Below are 18,018 nucleotides of genomic sequence, written 5' to 3' on the forward strand. Positions count from 1 at the left end.
CTGGGACACAGCGTCCTGCACCGAGGCGCTGCCCCGCCCTGACAGGCCCAGCTGCCGGTCCCCCGTCCGGCTCACAGGACCCCAGGCTGAGGCACCCGCAATCCAAACCCCCACCCCACTTTCCTCGGGAAACGCTAGGGGGCTGCCGGTGATCCGCTGCCCTCCCCCACTGCCAAGGCCTGACCCGGTCCTGACTCTGTCAGTCCAGGGGGCGCAGGGATGGGCCCCCCGCACTTCTCGGGTGGCCGTGCCCAGCCCTGCAGCAGGGACAGTACGTGGGGGCGGATCTTAGGCAGCCGCACCCCCAGGCGTGTTCGGGGCCGGGAGGGCCCCTGTGGGGGGTGCCCCCAGGCCGCCCTTTCTCTAAGGGACTCTCGGGACTCAGCCTGCCACCCTGCAGGCTCTCGTGGCTCCGGGCGGGGGTCCGCTTGGGCCCGGCCCGAACGGCGATTCGGCGTGAGTGGCTGCCGAGTATCTAGAACGCTGGGCCTGGAGTCCACACAAGACTGGGTGCAGGGCGCACCTCAGCCTCCCAGAAACACCCGCCTGGGGCCTGGCCACTGCCCACGAGAACCACGCGCCTCCCGGGTCTCCGCCCCCGGCGGGTGGGGCCGCGGCTCGGGGTGGCCTGGGAGGTCTGGTCTCAGCAGGGCCACAGCCCCCATCCGGCCGGGTGTGCCGGGGATGGCGGGGGCCGGGCCGGGCCTCCGCGGAGGAGTCCGTGTCTTCTGGGGCTCCCCTGCGGCCCCGCTGATGGGTCCAGGTATGACACAGCTCCAACCTGCACCACCATCGGCTCTGTGCCCCGGTGGCCGGGTCAGGGACGGCGGCCGGTTCAAGTTAGGTCCGCTCAGCCCTCCACCCCCACCGCTGGTAGGGCCTCTTCCGGGGCACGGACTCCGGCCCAGCGAAGGGCGTGCGTGTGTGGGACGAAGGTCTCAGCCCCTCGCGGGGCTGCCGAGAGGCAGGGGTGAGCTCACCTGGCCGAGGGGCCGGGGGCCTATTCCCGAGGGCCGACTGCCTTCCAGGTGGGGGGAAGGGGGCCGTAGCCACCTGACGGTGCCCCCGGGGGTCACTGGCTCCTGACTCCTGCTGGGAAGGTCCCCCACGGAACCCGGCAGGACTCTGCACGCGTTGCATCGGGGCCACCTCATTCACACCGGCTCACCAGAAGCGGAAGTCATTCACCGTTTCGAGTAGGTCCTATTGTCTCAGATTGAATCTCAGAAGGTAGGGAAGGTGGGCGGGACGACTCTCTCCCACCTGCTCCGGCTCTCGGGGTGTCTGCCCAGGGCGGTCTGCACCCCCAGCCGAGGGACTCAAGGGTGTCTATTCTCCTCCCGAGTCCTAAAGTCCTTATAGTGAAAAGGAGGCAGGCTGACGAGCCCTCGAGGAACCACCGCCTGGATTCAACAGATGTGAAGACCTCGGACGGGCTTCGTCTAGAAGCGTCCACGCGTCTGAGTGGAACGCAGGCCCCCGACTCAGCCCCCGGGACACTGGCGCGTCCCCCTCCGGCCCCCCCAGTGCACGCGGCCACCCCGCCTCTCACCCGCGCTCTGTGCCTCCCCGGTTGCCCCCACGTGGTCTGACAGCGGGTCCCTCGAGCCAGGGTCCGTGCGAGGGTGGAGCACCCCCGCCCGTGTCTGCTGGGCCCCTCCCCACCCCCGCCGCCCATAGGGTCGACGGTTTAAAGTGACCCGGCGGTTGGATCTGCTGGCTTGGGTCCTTCTGGTGTCATTTAACGTGTTCTTCTGTCACCTGTTTCCCAAACTAGGAAGGGGGTTCTCCCGCCTGGTTTGGGGCAGTTTGGCGTTTCTGGCGGCCGCACCTCTGGAGAGCGTGTGGTAACACAAGAGGCTCACCGCCTCCCCTCCCCTCCTCACCGCCTCCCCTCCCCTTCCTCACTCACCCTGGGAGCCTCAGCGTCACTCGAGTCCCGCCAAGGCAACATTTCACCTGCTTTGCTAAGTGCTGATTTTGCACTTGCGTGACACCTCCACGCGTATCCGCTGGCCAGCGTGTGTGGGAGGCACCGTCGCCCCGCATGTTCCTCTGGCGAAGCTCTCCAGAGGTGGCTGAGCACTCAGAGTCTCTCTCTCTCTCATTAAGGGCTCATCGGTCTGTTCGAATGTGGGAAATTATAGGTATCACAAAACCTACAGTTCCGACCGCCTCTCCGTGTATGCCTCAGTGGCATTAAGTACGTCCACACTGGCCACCGCCACCACCGCCTCCAGGACACGTCCAAGGTCCCAGGCTGAAGCCCTGTCCCCGTGAAACACAAACAGCCCTTCCCTGGCCGGCGTCACTCTGCTGTCCGTGTCCGCGAAGCTGGCCACTCTGGGGACCTTCTATTTGTGGCTCAGACAGGCTTTGTCCCCCTGTGACGGGTGCGCGTCACTCGGCGTAGCGTCCTCAGGGCTCACCCGTGCCGGGGCAGGTGTCGGGACGCCCAGCGTGCGGGTGGACCGCACCTCGCGTGTCCATTCCCGTGTCGAAAAACGCTGGGCTGCTGTCGCCGGCCGGCTGCGGGGGCCTGGGGGATGAGGCTCACGGGTCTCCGGATCTCCAGCGTGTCTCCGTGAGGCACGGTCATCGTTCTGAAAGATGCCAAACTTGCCCCAAACCCGAGCAGTTGCCCACGCTGCCTCTGTGGGGTTGGTCGTACGGTTTGTCTCCCTAGACCTGCCCTCGAGGTGCCCTTTCTCCGTCGGCTGCCCACGCCACGTGCCTGGCACAAACCCTCCCTTGTCGTGGGTCGGTCTGTCCGCGGACGCCTGGTCCTGTTTGCTGGGATGGTCAGTTTCTGCTGCTCCGAATGGTCCTTCCAGCCTCCCTGACTCCTCGCGTCTCCCCACCCTCCTGTGGCTCTGCCGCCTTCGGCCGTCGTGATGGAGGAGGGGAAGGCAGGGGGCTGCGGGGGCTTCCTCCTAAAAGGACAGGAGTTCCCCCAGACGCGGCTCTGAAGAGAGTGGCCCTGAGAGGGAGGAGGCGGGGGAGCAACGGGGCTTCCGAGAGGGGCCATCTCAAGAGCTCAGTGATTTTGAAACCCTCGTCGCCACCGGGCCACACGCTGAGTGTGAACCATAAACCCTCCTTCGGCCCGGGACAGGCTGCCCCCACCCGCACGGATAAACACGCTCAACACACAGGGGTTTTCTCTCTCGGAGCTGACACGGAAGCGTCCACAGCCTTGGGAAGCTGGTGTCTGACCTCGCGGTCAAAGGTGGCTGCTTGAGCTCCGGCCTTCACAGCTGTATTTCACGCATCAGGAAGGAGGACCCTGGAGGATGGTGGAGCCCCCCGACTGTAAGGAGGCGTCCCAGACTTCCGGCCCAGTCCTTCCAGCCCTGCGTCCTGGGGAATGCCGTGCTGTGGCCACGCCTGGCTGCAGGGGAGACTGGAAGGCGTGATCTCTGCTGTGTCTGCCGATGCCTAAGAGAGAGGGGGACAGACGCTGCCTCGGGCACACGCGGTCACCAGCTTCTCTTCGACCTGGCAAGGTCGGGGGGTGTGCACTCGTTAGGCCCTGGGATGAAAGTGGACCAGAAGGGGTCGAGCTGGGAAAAGCACGGAGGAGCCTAGGGACCAGACGAGCTGGGGAGAGGGGCGTCCGGGGGAGGCCCCCGGGGCGTGATGGACAAGCGGAGGCCCCCGCGACCCCTCCGCGGTCCAGCCTCCGGAAGCAGGATGGGCATGGCTCCTGGCCTCTGTGCGCACCGACAGAGGTCCGCCCTTCCGGAGGGAGGTAGTGATGCCGAATAGCCTCGTTGCTCAGCCCGGAGTCTCCGAGGGCCACCAGCTATTCAGCAGGAAGTATCAAGTGTCACTTCGGGTGATATTTTGGGGGTGCACACACTGTCGCCTCTACCTGCTGGGGACGCAGAGGATCCCGGAGCCCTGCAGAGAGGGTCACAGCCACACCGGACCCTGCTCTTGTGACCAGCCGTCGACTCTGTCTGTCCGCCTGTCTCTTCAGTCCGCGAGCCCCACGGGCCGCGGGTCGGCACCCCATCCACTTTGGAGCCCCCGAGCCCACCGTGCCCTGAGCGTCCTCCCCGTCAGTGGGAACCAGTCTCGAAAGATTACGCGTGGGTGCAGCCTCCTGACGTCAGAGCTGCTGCCGGGTGGGCGGAGGAGGACGCCCACCCTCGGATTATGGGGCGTTTGGGGCACCACAAAGGGTCCCTTGCGCCCAAGAAAACCTGTTCCAGGGGGTCGCAGACCAAGTGGCAAACAAACAATACGCATCAGAAGAGAGCGGAGGTCTTCACGTCCTGGGTGCTGTCGGGGGAGGGGCACGGCAGGGGACCGTGGGCCCTCGCTGCGGGACGGCCACCCGCTTGGCGGGACAGAGGCGACCGGCGCACCCGCGAGCGGCGCGTGAAGGTGCAGAACCAGGCCGCTCAGGGAGGACTGTGCCGGAGGGCGCCGCGCCGCCCCGGGACACCAAAGGACCTAAGAATCCCCCCAACGCACCAGGAGGCCCCCGCCTGCTGTCCCTCCCCTGGCCACTTCAGGAAGCGCTGTCCAGGCGGCCAGGTGGTGGGGCTCACGGAGCACCGTGCATCAGCGTCCGCCTTCTTCTCCGGCTCGTTCCTCCAGTCCCCACACTGCCGAGGTCGGCCCCAGACGGGAGACAAAAACCTGGCCCTTCCCACCGGATTCCTCCTGCCTCTGGAGACCCCCGGCCACCATCGCCCCCTTGCAGCACGTCTAGGCCAGGGCCTCCCCGGTGGTCCCCAGGCAGGACAAGGTCTCACCCAAGGGGACACTCTTGGTTTCACAACTGGGGCGGGACGCTCCTAACGTCTGGGGCTGGGGGGCCATGGGTGACGCTACGCGTCCCCTAATGCACAGAACACCCCTCCCCCACCACAAAGAATTACCTGGCCCCAAACGTTGGCAGTGATGGCGCTTCCAGAGAGCCTGCCGGCCTGTGGGCACCAGGGGAGGGCTGGGAACCGCTCTGCCCCCGTCCCCATGAGGAGGGCGGGCCGGGCACACAGGCCGCCTGCTGCAGAGAGGAGGCCCCTGGCCCTCAGCGCCGCCCCCCCGCCGAACCATCCCCCCCCCATTCAGGGCAGCTTGCCTGGGAGCCTGGATGAGACCCTGTCCCCAGCCGCCCCCCCTCCCCCACCTTCCTGCCCCGCCCCCCCCCCCCCCCCCCCCCCCCCCCCCGTGGCATCTGGGACCCGGAACCTTCCTCCCGCCTGCACCCTCTGCAATACAGAGAAAAGCAGAAGTGCCCTCGGGCGGGGAATGCCAGGGGTGGGGTGGGGTGGGGGCTGCGGCTAGCCCCACCCCCCCCCGCCCCCACAGCTGGCTGACACCTCCTAGAGAGCAGCCCCTGCAAACACACTGTTGACATCTGACACTACAACTCACACAGGAAGCAATTTGGTTTCCTCTGCAGGGCCCCTAGCCAGCCTCAGGTCTCAGCAGTCTGGTAACGCCCAGCGTGGGGGGGGGGGGGGATGGTGGGGAGGGGGCCCAGGATGCCAGGCCCAGGTGCTTACAGAGCCCCTGCCCTGTGCACCACCTTGCGAAGCTTCTGGAGACCAGGCGGGTCTTCCGGGAGCCCACAGCCCGTGGAGGGGGCCCCCTCACGTCAGCGGGCGCCAGAGAGAGGCCGCTGTGGCCACCCCGGGAGTGTGACCAGAAGCATTGCAGAAGGACTTGGGGCCTGGAAGGGCGTCGGGGCAGAGGGACAGGGACAGTGAGGCTGGGTGGGGTGAGTGCCCGCTGGGCCTGCAGGGTCTCCCGGAGCGGGGCGGGGGGGGGGGGGTTGGTGGCGAGGGGCCGAGCGCTCCGTCACACGCTGCCCTGCCTCGTCAGGGTGAGGGCAGAGCCAGAGGGTGGCATCCAGGCCTGCGGCCCCAGCACCAGGAGACAGAAGAGCAGGGGTGGGGACCCACTGGATACGGGCAGGAGGGGAGGTGGAGGCAGGAGCTGGGCATTGCCCAGTGGACGGCTAGGCCGGGGGGCGCGGAGGGCTGCCCAGAGGAGACCCGGGGCCTCAGGGCACTACTGGTCAGCTGCCTGTGGTGAGGTGGGGCCAGGCCAGAGGGCGGGGGTGCAGGGGTGCGGCTGGCCCACTGCAGAGGTTATGCTGGGATGGGGGGGGGGCGGGGGAAAGGGGGCTGCGCGTGAAGCTCTGACGGGCTCCCCGGGGGCAGCAGGGGCCGCTTCTCCCCCTCATAGAAAATTCAGGCCAGAGGCAGGCGCCGTGTCCACTTCCTGCCCCTCGCCTGCCGCCCAGCGGGGAGGGGGACCAGGCCTCGGTCAAGCCTTCCACCCCAGCCCCGCCAGCACCCACCCGGAGACCAGGCCTTGCTCACCTTCACACGCATGCGTGGCTGCACACGTGTGCACACACAAACACACCACACACCCACCTGCACACCATCACGTGTGCAGGAACCGGCTCCTCGGGGGGGGGGGGGTCACACGGCGGGGGGGGGGTGAGGGTGGGGCCCGGGGGGATGGGGGTGAGGTGTCACCTGCGAAGCCCTCAGCAGCCCCCGGGGGAGGGGGACGTCTGGAGCCCCTGAGCCCAGAAGCAGGGCTGGGGGCTGCGAGCTGGGAGGCTGGCCTCCAGCCTCACCTGTCTGCTCCCGGGCCTGCCCCCCACCCCCTGTCAATTTTCTCCGCCACTGGGGGTCCCTCGAGACTCCAGGGGCATTTCCCAGTCCGTGAACTTGGGACATTACTCACGTCGTCCGTAATTTCTTTCCGCTGTGCAAATCTGTGGTCTCCTTGGATACCTTAACTCCTAAGTATTTCATTCTTTTTGATGTTATCGAAGAGGAAATTGATTTCGCAACTTCCCTTCCGGGAGGTCGCCACGAGCGCCGGAAACGCAGCGGGACCCCCGCGCCGCCTTTGTGTCGGGCTCCTTCGCCGGCTGCGCTTATTGGAACAGGCTTCTCGTGACACCTGGAGGGTTTTCTACGCGTGGGACCCCGTCATCGGCAAACAGTCTTCCTTCCTCCTGCCAGGTTGGATGCCTTTCGGGTGGGTTCTCTGGGACGCCCACGCGGCTTGTGTCTGCACAGAGAGCCCCCTCGTCCTGCTTTACCTGTGTGACCCCCCGCTCAGCAAACTAACATCCCGGCCTCAACCCGCGAGAAGCCACCCCAGCGCCACCGAAAATGTTCCTTTCTTGCTGGAGGTTGCACGCCACCCTGGGTGCCTCGGGGTCCCCCACGCCGTCCAGCCCCGAGGTTTTCCTGCAGCAGAGGTGATGGCACATTGTCGGCGGCCCCAGGCCGCACCTCGGAGCCCCGTCAGTGTGGTGGGGGTGGGGGTGGGGACAGGGGGAACAGGCCTCCGTCCAGGCTGCGGCCACAGTGGGGGCGGGGCTCTCCTTGGCTCTTCTGCCTGCGGGAGCAGAGTGTGACCCGTCACGCGAAGGCAGGACCGCTGGCCCCGCGCTGGCTTCGGGGCTGCTGTGCTGCGACGCTCTCTGCCACCTCCACACCCGCACTTGCCAGACCCAAGCGTCCACACGGACGACTTTGAACCATCGCTTCCATGGACCTGCTGACCATAGGACTAGTCAAGCTTTTTCTTTCCATTTTTCTAGTAATTTGTCTGTCTCATCTATGTTCCAGAAATGCTGACATACGCCTGTTTACAGTATTCTCCTGTTCACCCTTTTTTGGAATTGATTTTTTTTTTTTTTTTGCATTTAAAAAATGTTTAATTTACGAACAGTAGAAGTCACACCGGTATTCGGTCCCATGGGTCTTAAGAGAGGCACACTGCTGTGTCCCCGCCACAGGGGAACCACACGGAACAGGGGCACCCCCAACCCCCCTCGGCCTGCAGCCCCTTGTGGTTTGGTGCTTACGCCCCGCTCCCAACCCCTGGCAACCGCTGGTCTATTTCCCCCTCTCTCTGCTCCTGCCTTTTCCAGAACATCACGAACAGAATTGTACAGCCTGTGAAGCCGGCGTGTTTCCCACCGAAAACGCGTGAAGATCCGTCCGTGGTTTGCAGGTGAGTAGCCCCCTCCTTCTCGGGCCTGGATGGCATTTATCTCACGGACGGACCAGTGTGTTATCCATTTGCCCGTGGCTTTTCCCGTCTTTCGTGGTTATAAAGGAAGCTGCTGTAGAGGATGCGTGATCGTGAGTTTTCATTTCTCTCGAGCTAGCGCTGGGCACGGGGTTCCGGAGTCGTCCCACGGGGACCACGGCGGCTGCACCACCCACACCCCCGCACATCTTCAGCCCTCGCGGCGGCCACTGCGCGCGGGGGCGTCCTAGGTCCTAGCTGGCGGCCCTGGGACCGCTCAGTGGCTTTCATTCGCATTTGCCTAATGACCCGCGATGGGGAACGGCTCCCGTGCTCACGGCCTCCTTCCTGCCACCACCTTCCTCGGCACCCCGCTCACGTCTGCGGCCCATTTTTAAATTGGGTCGTTTCTTCACTGTTGAGCCCTGAGAGCTCTTCATACGTTCTGCATACGTGTCCTTTACCTGATTTACGTTTGCAGACACTTCCTGCCTGCCTGTGGCTTATCAATACTGCATCTCATTCATTGGTGCCTTTTCTGACCCTTCTGGTTGCTTCTGTCGCTGGCCTCTTCCACTGGGTTGTTTGACTTTTCAAATAACTAACTTTTGTCTTCATTGACCTCTATTGCAGCTTTGTTCGCTATTTCATGGACCTCCAATCTTACTTTTTTTAATAATGTTTTTAATGTTTATTTTTTATTTTTAAGAGAGACAGGGCAGGGGAGGGGCAGAGAGAGAGGGAGACACAGAATCCGAAGCAGGCTCCAGGCTCCAAGCTGTCAGCACAGAGCCCCATGCGGGACTCGAACCCACGAACCACGAGATCGTGACCCGAGCTGAAGTCGGACACTCAACCGCCTGAGCCACCCAGGCACCCGTCCAATCTTACTTTTATCTCTGGTTCCCTCTCTCTCTCTCTCTCTCTCTCTCTCACACACACACACACACACACACACACACACTTTGAGAGAGACTGCACAAGCTGGGTAGAGGGAAGAGAGAGAGAGAATCCCAAGCAGACTCCGTGCTTAGTGCAGAACCTGACTAGTGCAGAGACTGACATGGGGGCCCCACCCTGCAACCCCGGGATCACGACCTGAGCCAAAATCAAGCGTTGGACGCTCAACTGACTGAGCCACCCAGGCACGCCTTCATCTCTGGTTTTCAACTTTCTTTGGGCTTCTTCTATTTTTCCCCCCAACATTTTTTTATTTCATTTACAAAATTGGGGATAGCTTACGCACGGTATGGTTCACCCTGCCCAGGATGTGGTTCCAACTTTTGACAAATGCATGCGTTTGGGTAAGTGCTGGCCCCACAGATTAAAACGTCTCCGTCATGCCCCGAATTGCCTCAAGCCCCTTTGCAGCCGCTGCCTCCCCCGGGCCGTCTGCTTGGCTTGGCTTGCAGAGGTGGGGGCCCAGCTTGCAAATCCTGAGGCTTCCTCCCCCCCCCCCCCCAGTGCAGGCTTTGTGCTGGCTCCCCGGAGGGGCCGCCCTACCGCTCTCCCCTCTGCAGACGCACTGTCGCCTTACCATGCAGTTCTGGGTCTTTTAAGTTTCTCATTACAATCTCTTCTTTAGCTTGTGGGCTATGCAGCAGTCTGAGTGTATGTGTTACAGTGCACATCTATAAAACTTTCCCCAGCGCTGGACTGTACTTTCAAACACTCAGCACACTTAAAAGAATCACACTGAGAGCCCCTATGCTCACTCTTAACACCCTGTAGTTCGGACCTTGCTCTACCCCTGTGCTCTCACACATCCCTCCGTCCACACTTCCTCCATCCACCTGTTGGGGAGGAAAAAGTGTCCTCTACCCTTCAAAGTTTCTTCCAGCTGGTCTACAGATAAAATTGACATGAGACAGATTAAAAAGACAGAAGAAAAACAAATTAATTTTGTATGTACAGGAACCACTCTCTCTTTTCTGGTCTGGAATTCGTACCCAAGAAGACGCAGTGCAGGCCCTGGGGGGGTGGGTGCGGGGAGGAGGTGGCCATGGGCAACAGCCATCTGTAGCAGCCCCAAGGATCCAACCGCAGGACCTTTCTCTTGGCTTCCCAGTCACCAGGGCACAGGGCCTGGAAGGTGCTCTCAGTTGAAGCCAGTCCCCCACGATGAGATAAGAAGTGGGGGTCACAGGAGAAGGGAGAGGCGGAGTGAATGGATAGAGAGATGGCCAGGTGGAAGGACGAGGGGATGGGTGGGTGGTTGACGGATAGATGGTTAGGTGGAGGGGGGAATACAAGGGAGATGGTTGGATGGAGGGAGGGAGGGATGGTTGGATCTGAAGGCGTTCAGGCCAAGCGTCCCCAGACTGTGCCATTTTGGCATGAGAACTGTTTTGAGCCGAAGGCAATCAAGACCCTGTGGCCTCAGGAGGAACTTCTGGCCCTTTCTTAAATACCTAGAAGAATCTAAAGTGGGAGCCTTTCCCAGAATAAGAGTGGTCATCAGAGAGAAAGTTTACGTGACCCATCCGCGTGGCAGGGCAAGCATCTAATTAGCAACTGTCTGCTCTCCTTGTTGTCACCCTGGGAACTGCCCTCCTCCTCTTAGAAACCCAGGCCCCTGTCCCATTACTTAGCTCCAGATGGCGTCGATGCCCGTTTGCCTTCTGTCTTAGAACCTCTGGTGCCCCGGCGAATGGGAAACTGAGAGAAAGGTCCTGCGGTTGGATCCTTGGGGCTGCTACAGATGGCTGTTGCCCGTGGCCACCTCCTCCCCGCACCCACACCCCCCCCCCCGGGCCTGCATTGCCTCTTCTTGGGTACGAATTCCAGACCAGAAAAGGGACAGGGGTCTCCGACATTCCAAAGGCTCGGAGGTTGCTTTCTAGGTGCCGGGCCGGACCCTTCTTTGGGATGGGCAGGGTGTGGACCACCCGGGCCCGCTGAGTTAACCGTTCACTGCACAGGCTCAGGAAAGGGTTCTTGGACACCGAAGCCGAGCCCTGTGGGGTGAGTGGAGGGAAGAGCTTAGGAAAAAGACAGAGGTGTCGACGGACACGGGGCGCGAGTGAGGTGGGCAGGAGAGGGGCGGGCGGGCGGGGCCTGGCCCCCGAAGGGAGTGTGTGTTCTGTGAAAGTGTAGATTCAGGCGTGGATACACCTGCCTCAGCTGCTCTATGTAAGTATCATTCCAACCCACCCGGGGTCTCTGGCAACTCTTCCCGCCATCAAGCGGTTGTGCATTTCTCAGGACGGAGAGGACGTTACCGTGGGCACCTTGCCCTGTGAGCCCAGGGCCTGGGTCCTCGTGGCTCGACTTGGGGTGACGGGTCACCTGCTTCCCGATCACGCTCATTAAACCGTGAGCGGCAGCCACACCATGCGGCTTTCAGGGGCCACAGCAGCCACTTGAGCCCAAAGTCTGGGTTGGCAAGCAGGGCACCGAGGGGCCAGGGGCAGCCTGGGGCTCCCTGGGGACACAGACCTGCCCCGTCCCTCGCTCCCCACGTCCCCACAGCTGCCACACTTTGCCGTGAGACAGTGAGGGCCCACATCCCTGCACCCCACCTGGCCCTGACTACCCCCAAGAACACCAGCGGAAGAGGAGAAGAGGGGCGGGCAGTGGCTAGTGTCTAAGACCCCCCTGGCCTTTCCCTTCTCCCTTTTTTTTTTTAATTTTTTATGCTTATTTATTTTTGACGGAGAGAGAGAGAGACAGAGCACGAGCAGGGGAGGGGCAGAGAGAGAGGGAGACACAGAATCTGAAGCAGGCTCCGGGCTCTGAGCCGTCAGCACAGAGCCCGACGCGGGGCTCGAACCCACGGACCGCGAGATCGTGACCTGAGCCGAAGTCGGACGCTTGACCGACAGAGCCACCCAGGTGCCCCCTTTCCCCTCTCCTTTGACCCCTAATTCTGCGCCCACGTCCAGAGGAGGGACGCCGCTGGCAGCCTGAAGCTGGAAAGCCCCCTGACTCCCGCCATGACCTCATACTCCTTCTGAGTGGTGGCAGGTGCCCAGGCAGTGCCGTGGCTGCAAGAGGGGAGTCCAACCCCACCCCTCCTCCCTGCACGGAGCTGGCCTGGTCGGGCAGGCGTCTGGGTGGGGGGGGGGGGGGTCTCCCGGCACAAGGCTGGCAACATCCGGGGGCGGGGCGGAGGGGGGAGAAGCCCCCACTGGGCACAGGGCCCCGGGGCCGGCTCTGTGGCTGAGCTTTGATGTGGGGTGAGGGGTTACTGCTGACAGCTGGGCTCCCTCACCCCCACCCAGGCTGCCCAGGGACAGCCAACCACTAATGACTCAGGCCCTGCCACCTGCTGGAAAGTCAGCTGGAAAGTTTTTTTTCGTGATTCAGGGAATCCCCCGCTTACCGTTACCTTCAGACAGAAAGTCTTGGGGCGCCTGGGTGGCGCAGTCGGTTAAGCGTCCGACTTCAGCCAGGTCACGATCTCGCGGTCCGTGAGTTCGAGCCCCGCGTCGGGCTCTGGGCTGATGGCTCGGAGCCTGGAGCCTGTTTCCGGTTCTGTGTCTCCCTCTCTCTCTGCCCCTCCCCCGTTCATGCTCTGTCTCTCTCTGTCCCAAAAATAAATTAAAAACGCTGAAAAAAAAATTTAAAAAAAAATAAAAAAATAAAAAAATAAAAAAAAAAAAAAAAAAAAAAGAAAGTCTACCAGATCCTTCTCCCCTGCGATTGACATTTCCCCAAACCGTACACCAGGGAGGGGTGCTGAGGTCAGGGTCAGCGGGCCGAGGCACAGAGGTCTGGCCCTCAGTGCCCCCCCCTGTGCTCTCTCTGACCTGTGCGGCGCCTCTGACCCCCAGATCCCTCCACCCCACCTCCTGGCTAAGTGCTTAGTCTATGGGGAGCCTGGCCCACATTCCTGCCCAGCCACAGTGCCCGGGAAGGGAGACGCAACGTGGCACCCCCACCTGTGAGTGGCCAGGCCCTGGTGGGAGATGTGCCCTCGCGGCGGCCCGGCCCCCATGGCTGGGCCCCGATCAAAAGACCCCCAGGCTCGGGTCGCGAGCCTCTAGTCCCAGAGACACTCTCCTGGCTCAGCCACTCCCCAGCTAAGCCCAGGGCTCACCTCCCCCTCCTCCAGCTCGGGCGGGGCTCAGCCCCCCCGCTGCAGGGACCCCCTTTCTCCTAGGAACCGGGAGGAACAGCCGCCTGGGACTTCCCCGGCCCCCTCCTGGGCCCAGCTGCGGCCACAACCCGCTCTGCCCCGCCGCTTGCTGGCGGCTGCCCGCACTGCGCCTCCGGGCACGGCTCCGGGGTCGCTCCCGGCCGCGCGCGGGCTCACCCCGACCCCCGGCCCGGCGCCCGCGCTCAGGGCTCGCTTCTCCGGCCAGGGCCGCCCGCGTCCCCCCACCGGCTCCTGGGGGCTCCTCGGGACCCCTGCGCTGCTCCGACTCCCTCGCCTCCAGCCCCTGCTCCCGCCAGATGCACCGCACACCCGGGGCCTCGGTTTCCCCAGCAGGAAAGGAGCGCGCAGAGCCCAGAGGTACGGGGAGTGCGGGTGGACAGGAGGGGGCATCTGCCCTAGGGGAGCGGAGGGGTCCCGGAGCTCCCCGCGCCCTGCGCGTTCAGAGATTCCGCGCTCCCTCCGCTCACCCCTCCCGGACTGCTCCCCCTCGCTGCAGCCCCCACACCCCACAGCCCTGCCCCAACCGCCCCAGCCCCCCTGCCCGAAGCTGCCCAGACTCCTGGCTGGCCCGGGGGCTTCCTGGTGCCCACCCCCCGCCCTCCCCCCACCCAAGCCGGCCTGAGCGCGCCGGGGCCTGTCGTGGCCGCTGGCTGAGCTCTGCCGGGGCGGGGAAGGGCGGGCGGGGGGAAGGGGGGGGCTCGAGGACTGGCCCGGGAGGGCTGGCCGCGCCCTGGTTCCCAGGCGGCACCCCTGGGGGCACGCACGGCGCCCGCCGCCGTGTCTTATTGGCACAGTAGCTCGGGTAGAGCGGCCGCTGTTCCGTTTTCCAGATGCGGAAATCGAGGCACAACTGGGTTCGCTCTCACGCTCCAGACGCCGCCCCCCAACGCACGCGGGGATTCGCCCAAGCGGGCGGGCGTTTGCGACCCCGGGGATCGCCACCGAGCCCCAGGGTCTCCTCCCGCGACCCGCAGGGCAGGGCCTGCCCCGAAGGTGGTGAGAATTCGTGGCACCCCTGCGGGCACCCGGGCCTCCCTCCCTCTCGGGCGGAGACCCGCTCCTGCCGGGGCCGCTCTGGGGGTGCAGGGGCGGGCCCCCAACCCCGCCCTAAGCCCTGGGGCCACGCCGCCCCCTCGGAATCCAGCGCTCCGCGCCAAACCGCCGTCTGGGGCCGTGGGGGCGAAGCCGAGCGCGCTGACACACGCGCCTGGAAGTCCCGGGGGGGGGGGGGGGGGCGGGGGCGGGAGCCGGCGGCCCCCGCGGCGCGGGCGGGGTGGGCACCGACCCCTCCCCCCCAGGGCCCTGCAGCCCAGACACCTGGCCGAAAAGTCTGTGCCTCTATTTCCCCATTGTGCAAAGGGCGTTACTTTCACCAAAGCCTTGCGGGGGCGGGGGGGGGGGACCCCGGGGGGGGGACCCCGCTGGAGCTGGGGAGAGGTGCCTGGTGCCCACTCAGGAAGCGAGTTCTTGTTACAGTTACGGAGAGAAAGGAAGCACTCAGCGTCCAAAGCCACCGAGCTCCTGCCCTCCCCTCCCCCCAACCCCCCACCCCCACCCCCGGTGTTCAGGCTTGGGGAGGCTCACACTCGTGCGTGGGGTGCGCGTGTCATGCACGCGCGTTCTCGTGAGTGTGAAGGTGCTGGTGTGAACGCGTGCTCACCTCCGTGCACGTGTCTGCCCTCGGGTGTGTGTGCGTGTACGTACGCGTGCACACGCACACGGGTACTTCTGCCAAGCCCACTCCTCAGGTGGGGAGTTGCGTAAGCATTTCTCATGCACCAGCCCCTGGAGGCGCTGGCCCCTCGGGCTTGCCCAGCCTCCCCACACACACACCCTCACCAGGAGCACATTCTCATCCGGGGTCCAGGGAAGTAGGAGGCACCCGGTTCCAGGGGGAGGCAGGCTTGAGCCCCAAGCACAGATGTTCACCCAAGGGGTCCCAGCTGCCAACAGGGCCCAGGAAGGAGGGCCAGCCCCGCATTGTCCCCAGGAAGCTTACTGGCTACAGGACAGGTGGGGGCACTCAGGATTGAGGGTCCGGGGAGGAAGTCCCATGCTTGAGAGCTGGGGATGTGGGGGTGTACGGGGGGGGGGTGGGTGGGGGGAATGCTCGCTGCGGAGGCCAGAGGGTGCACAGAGCCCCTTCCCCAGGGGATGCTGGGAAGTCGGGAGCCTCTCCCCAGAGCTGCTTCTCAGCCTCCTCCTGTCCCTGCCATGACACCTGCCCCCACCCCGGCCGGTGCCTCACCACCCTCACAGTGACGGTAGCTTAAGGAGCAAGGGCCACAAGGCAAGATACGAGCCAAGACTTGTCCCTTTGCCCTGGGCCCAGAGACTGGGCAGGAATTGCCCCCTCCCCCAGCCTGAACCCGAACTCAGCCCCCTGCCCAGAGCCAGAGAGGCCCCATGGACTTGCCTCGCCCACCCTGTGCCCGTGTGACCTCCACCCCGCATGGCTCCTCTCTGCCTCCCTACCCCTACGCTGGGGGTGCTGGGCCGATGACCCTGCCTCCCACCCACCCTAGCCTCGTCCTTCTTGCCCCAGATTCCTCAGTGTTCGACCGTCACGGCCCACTTGCTCTGACCAGGAGGGGCAGCGCAGGGCCGGTGGCTGGACCCCAGGCTGGGACGAACAGGGCGCAAGGGTAGACTGGGAGCCCCACAGGAGGCTCCCCATTCATTCATTCATTTAGCAAAGTCCCATCCACACACTCACGGACCGTGGGCCTCTCAGGCCAGTGCTTCAGTAGGTGCCACGGAGGACGGGAAAGGGTGGGCCTCGGAGGGAGGAGGGGCAGGGGGAGGCCTCCCAAGGCCACCTGGTCCTAAGGTCTGGAGAGGGGTCAATGTCCCGATCTCCTGAAAGCCCCGAGGGCTGGCCTTCACCTCCCCCAGCCTGGTGGCCTGGAGGCCTCAGACTGACCACACCCCACATCTGAGCGCCCCTGGGGCCCTTGGGTCATCTGCCGGGAGCCTCGCCAGCTCCCATAGCTGGGGCTGCCCTCCTCTTGAGTTCGGACCCTGCCCCAGGCCCTGTTTCCCCTGCAACCACCCTGGGATGAGTCCGTCGGGCCTTCAGCTGCCCACAGGATCTGCTCCAAGCTCCTGACCTGGTGTTTGCAGCCTGCCCTGCGGACGCCCCAGGGGGAGTGACACTGTCCCCAGGCCCTCCGTCTGTAGCATTCGCGAGCCCCCAGGGACGCCGCTCCAGCCCAGGAGCCCCTGTGCCCTCCCCACAGCCCCTCTCCCCCAGGCCCACTCCTTCCCCTCCCTCCTCCTTCTCAACCTGTGCCATCATCACCAAGGACAGAGGACGGGTGGCTTCATACCATCAGTGGCCACCAGGGGGCGCTTGCTTCAGGTGCAGCGTTAGAGCGCATCAGGACCCCTGAGCTGGGGGCTGGGCTGGGACTGGGAGCAGAGGAGAGGCTCCTGGAGGGCTCTGCCGGGTGGTCACTGCGAGCCTACTTCCCAGGCGAGGAGACTGAGGCCGGAGAAGGGGCGCGACCCACCTGGCTCTCGGGAGCCTAAGGGCTGCGTCTTCAAGGTTTCACCGAGCCCGCCTTGAGTCTGCCGCGTCGCCACTACCTTGCTGTGTGACTCTGGGAAAGTCGCCTGACCTCTCTGGGCCTATCTCTTCACCTGTGAGGTGGGGGTGGAAGGTGGGAAGGGCCGACCCCCGACCCCCCGGGCAGAGGGTGACGCCTGGCTGTTCTGTGCCCTTGGGGGTCAGGGCTCCACCCCCACCCGGCACAGCGCGTCTCTGCGGCCGTGGCCTTGCCCTGTGGGGTCCACAGGCACTTCAGCTCTGGCCAGCCGTGCACTGACCCCTCCCCACCCCCACCCCCCCAGGCAGCTCTGGGGCTGCAGCCAGACAGGCAAGGCCGCCTTCCTGCCAGAGAGCAAGTTGCCGCAGGCTGTGTGTGGACGTGTGTGTGCACGTGTGAGTGTGCCAGCATCCTGTGCTCTGCGTGATGACGCCTGCCGGGGACGGCCCCCTCCCCCGAGATGCTCTCCCTGCCCCTGTGGGCCCAGAGGGCTCGGTGGGAGTCAGGGCTGGGTCTCCCCCAGGTAGCGAGGGCGACTGCCCCCCGCCCCTCCCGCTGCCCGGCAGCAGAGAGTCCCCACCCTCCCCAGGAACCCCCACCTCCTGGCAAGGTGGACCCCTCGCCGGTCCTGCTGAGGCCCTTGAGGGAGGGCGCAAGGGGCAAAGGCCACAGCCGGGCGGCGGAGGGCGCCGCCTACCTGGGAGCCGGCGGAGGCCTGGTTCCCACGCTCTGTGGTGCCAGTCTTGGCGCTCCTGCCCTGCCCCGCCCTTGCCTCGTGGCCACCAGGGCACCCAGCATGTGGCTGTGGATTCCGTCCCCTGGGGCCACGGATTCCTGTCTCAGTGGGCGAGGGCGGAGGACGGCTTTCCGCCCTTTGATCCCTGCCAGCTCCAGGGAGCCGGGCGCGCCGGGCCTTGCCAGCCAGGCCACAGGGGAAGCCGGCGGGGGGGGGGGGGGGCCCAGGCGGGTGCCCCGGGACTTTCCTGACTCCCCTCTTCCCAGCTGGGTGGGGTCCTGGCCCCTCACCTGTGGGCCCGGGTCTGTTCCCCACCCGCAGCCTGTCAGTGCCGCAGCGCTCTGCCCCTCCCCCAGCCTGCCCCGACCCCGGCCTTGACTCTTCCCTACCTGCCAGGCCGCCCTCTGATCACCTCCCACCTCCACGTCCCCTCTTGAGACCCCCGGGGCGCCTCGTGCTGGTCGGGGCTTTGGACCACCCAGTACCAGGAGGGGCCCCGGGACGTCCGGGGCCTCATCCCTGATGGCAGGGGAGCCAGCCCCGCAGAAGACCACAGGCCCCCCCTCTGCTGTGCTTGCTTCCCGACTGGAATAGCTTCCCTGAGCCTG

General features: G+C 64.8%; 1 protein-coding gene across 1 annotated transcript; it reads left to right on the forward strand.

Annotated features, from left to right (window-relative positions):
* The first annotated feature begins 4,161 nt into the window (after nt 1–4,161).
* Nucleotides 4,162–13,780, forward strand: LOC122239526 (nascent polypeptide-associated complex subunit alpha, muscle-specific form-like). The gene is made up of 3 exons (XM_042989284.1): nt 4,162–4,624; nt 13,130–13,483; nt 13,623–13,780. The coding sequence occupies exons 1-3, from the start codon at nt 4,162–4,164 to the stop codon at nt 13,778–13,780; spliced, it is 975 nt and encodes a 324-aa protein (XP_042845218.1).
* Nucleotides 13,781–18,018: the final 4,238 nt, after the last annotated feature.

Source organism: Panthera tigris, chromosome B3, assembly GCF_018350195.1.
Source record: "Panthera tigris isolate Pti1 chromosome B3, P.tigris_Pti1_mat1.1, whole genome shotgun sequence".
NCBI classification, from domain to species: domain Eukaryota; kingdom Metazoa; phylum Chordata; class Mammalia; order Carnivora; family Felidae; genus Panthera; species Panthera tigris.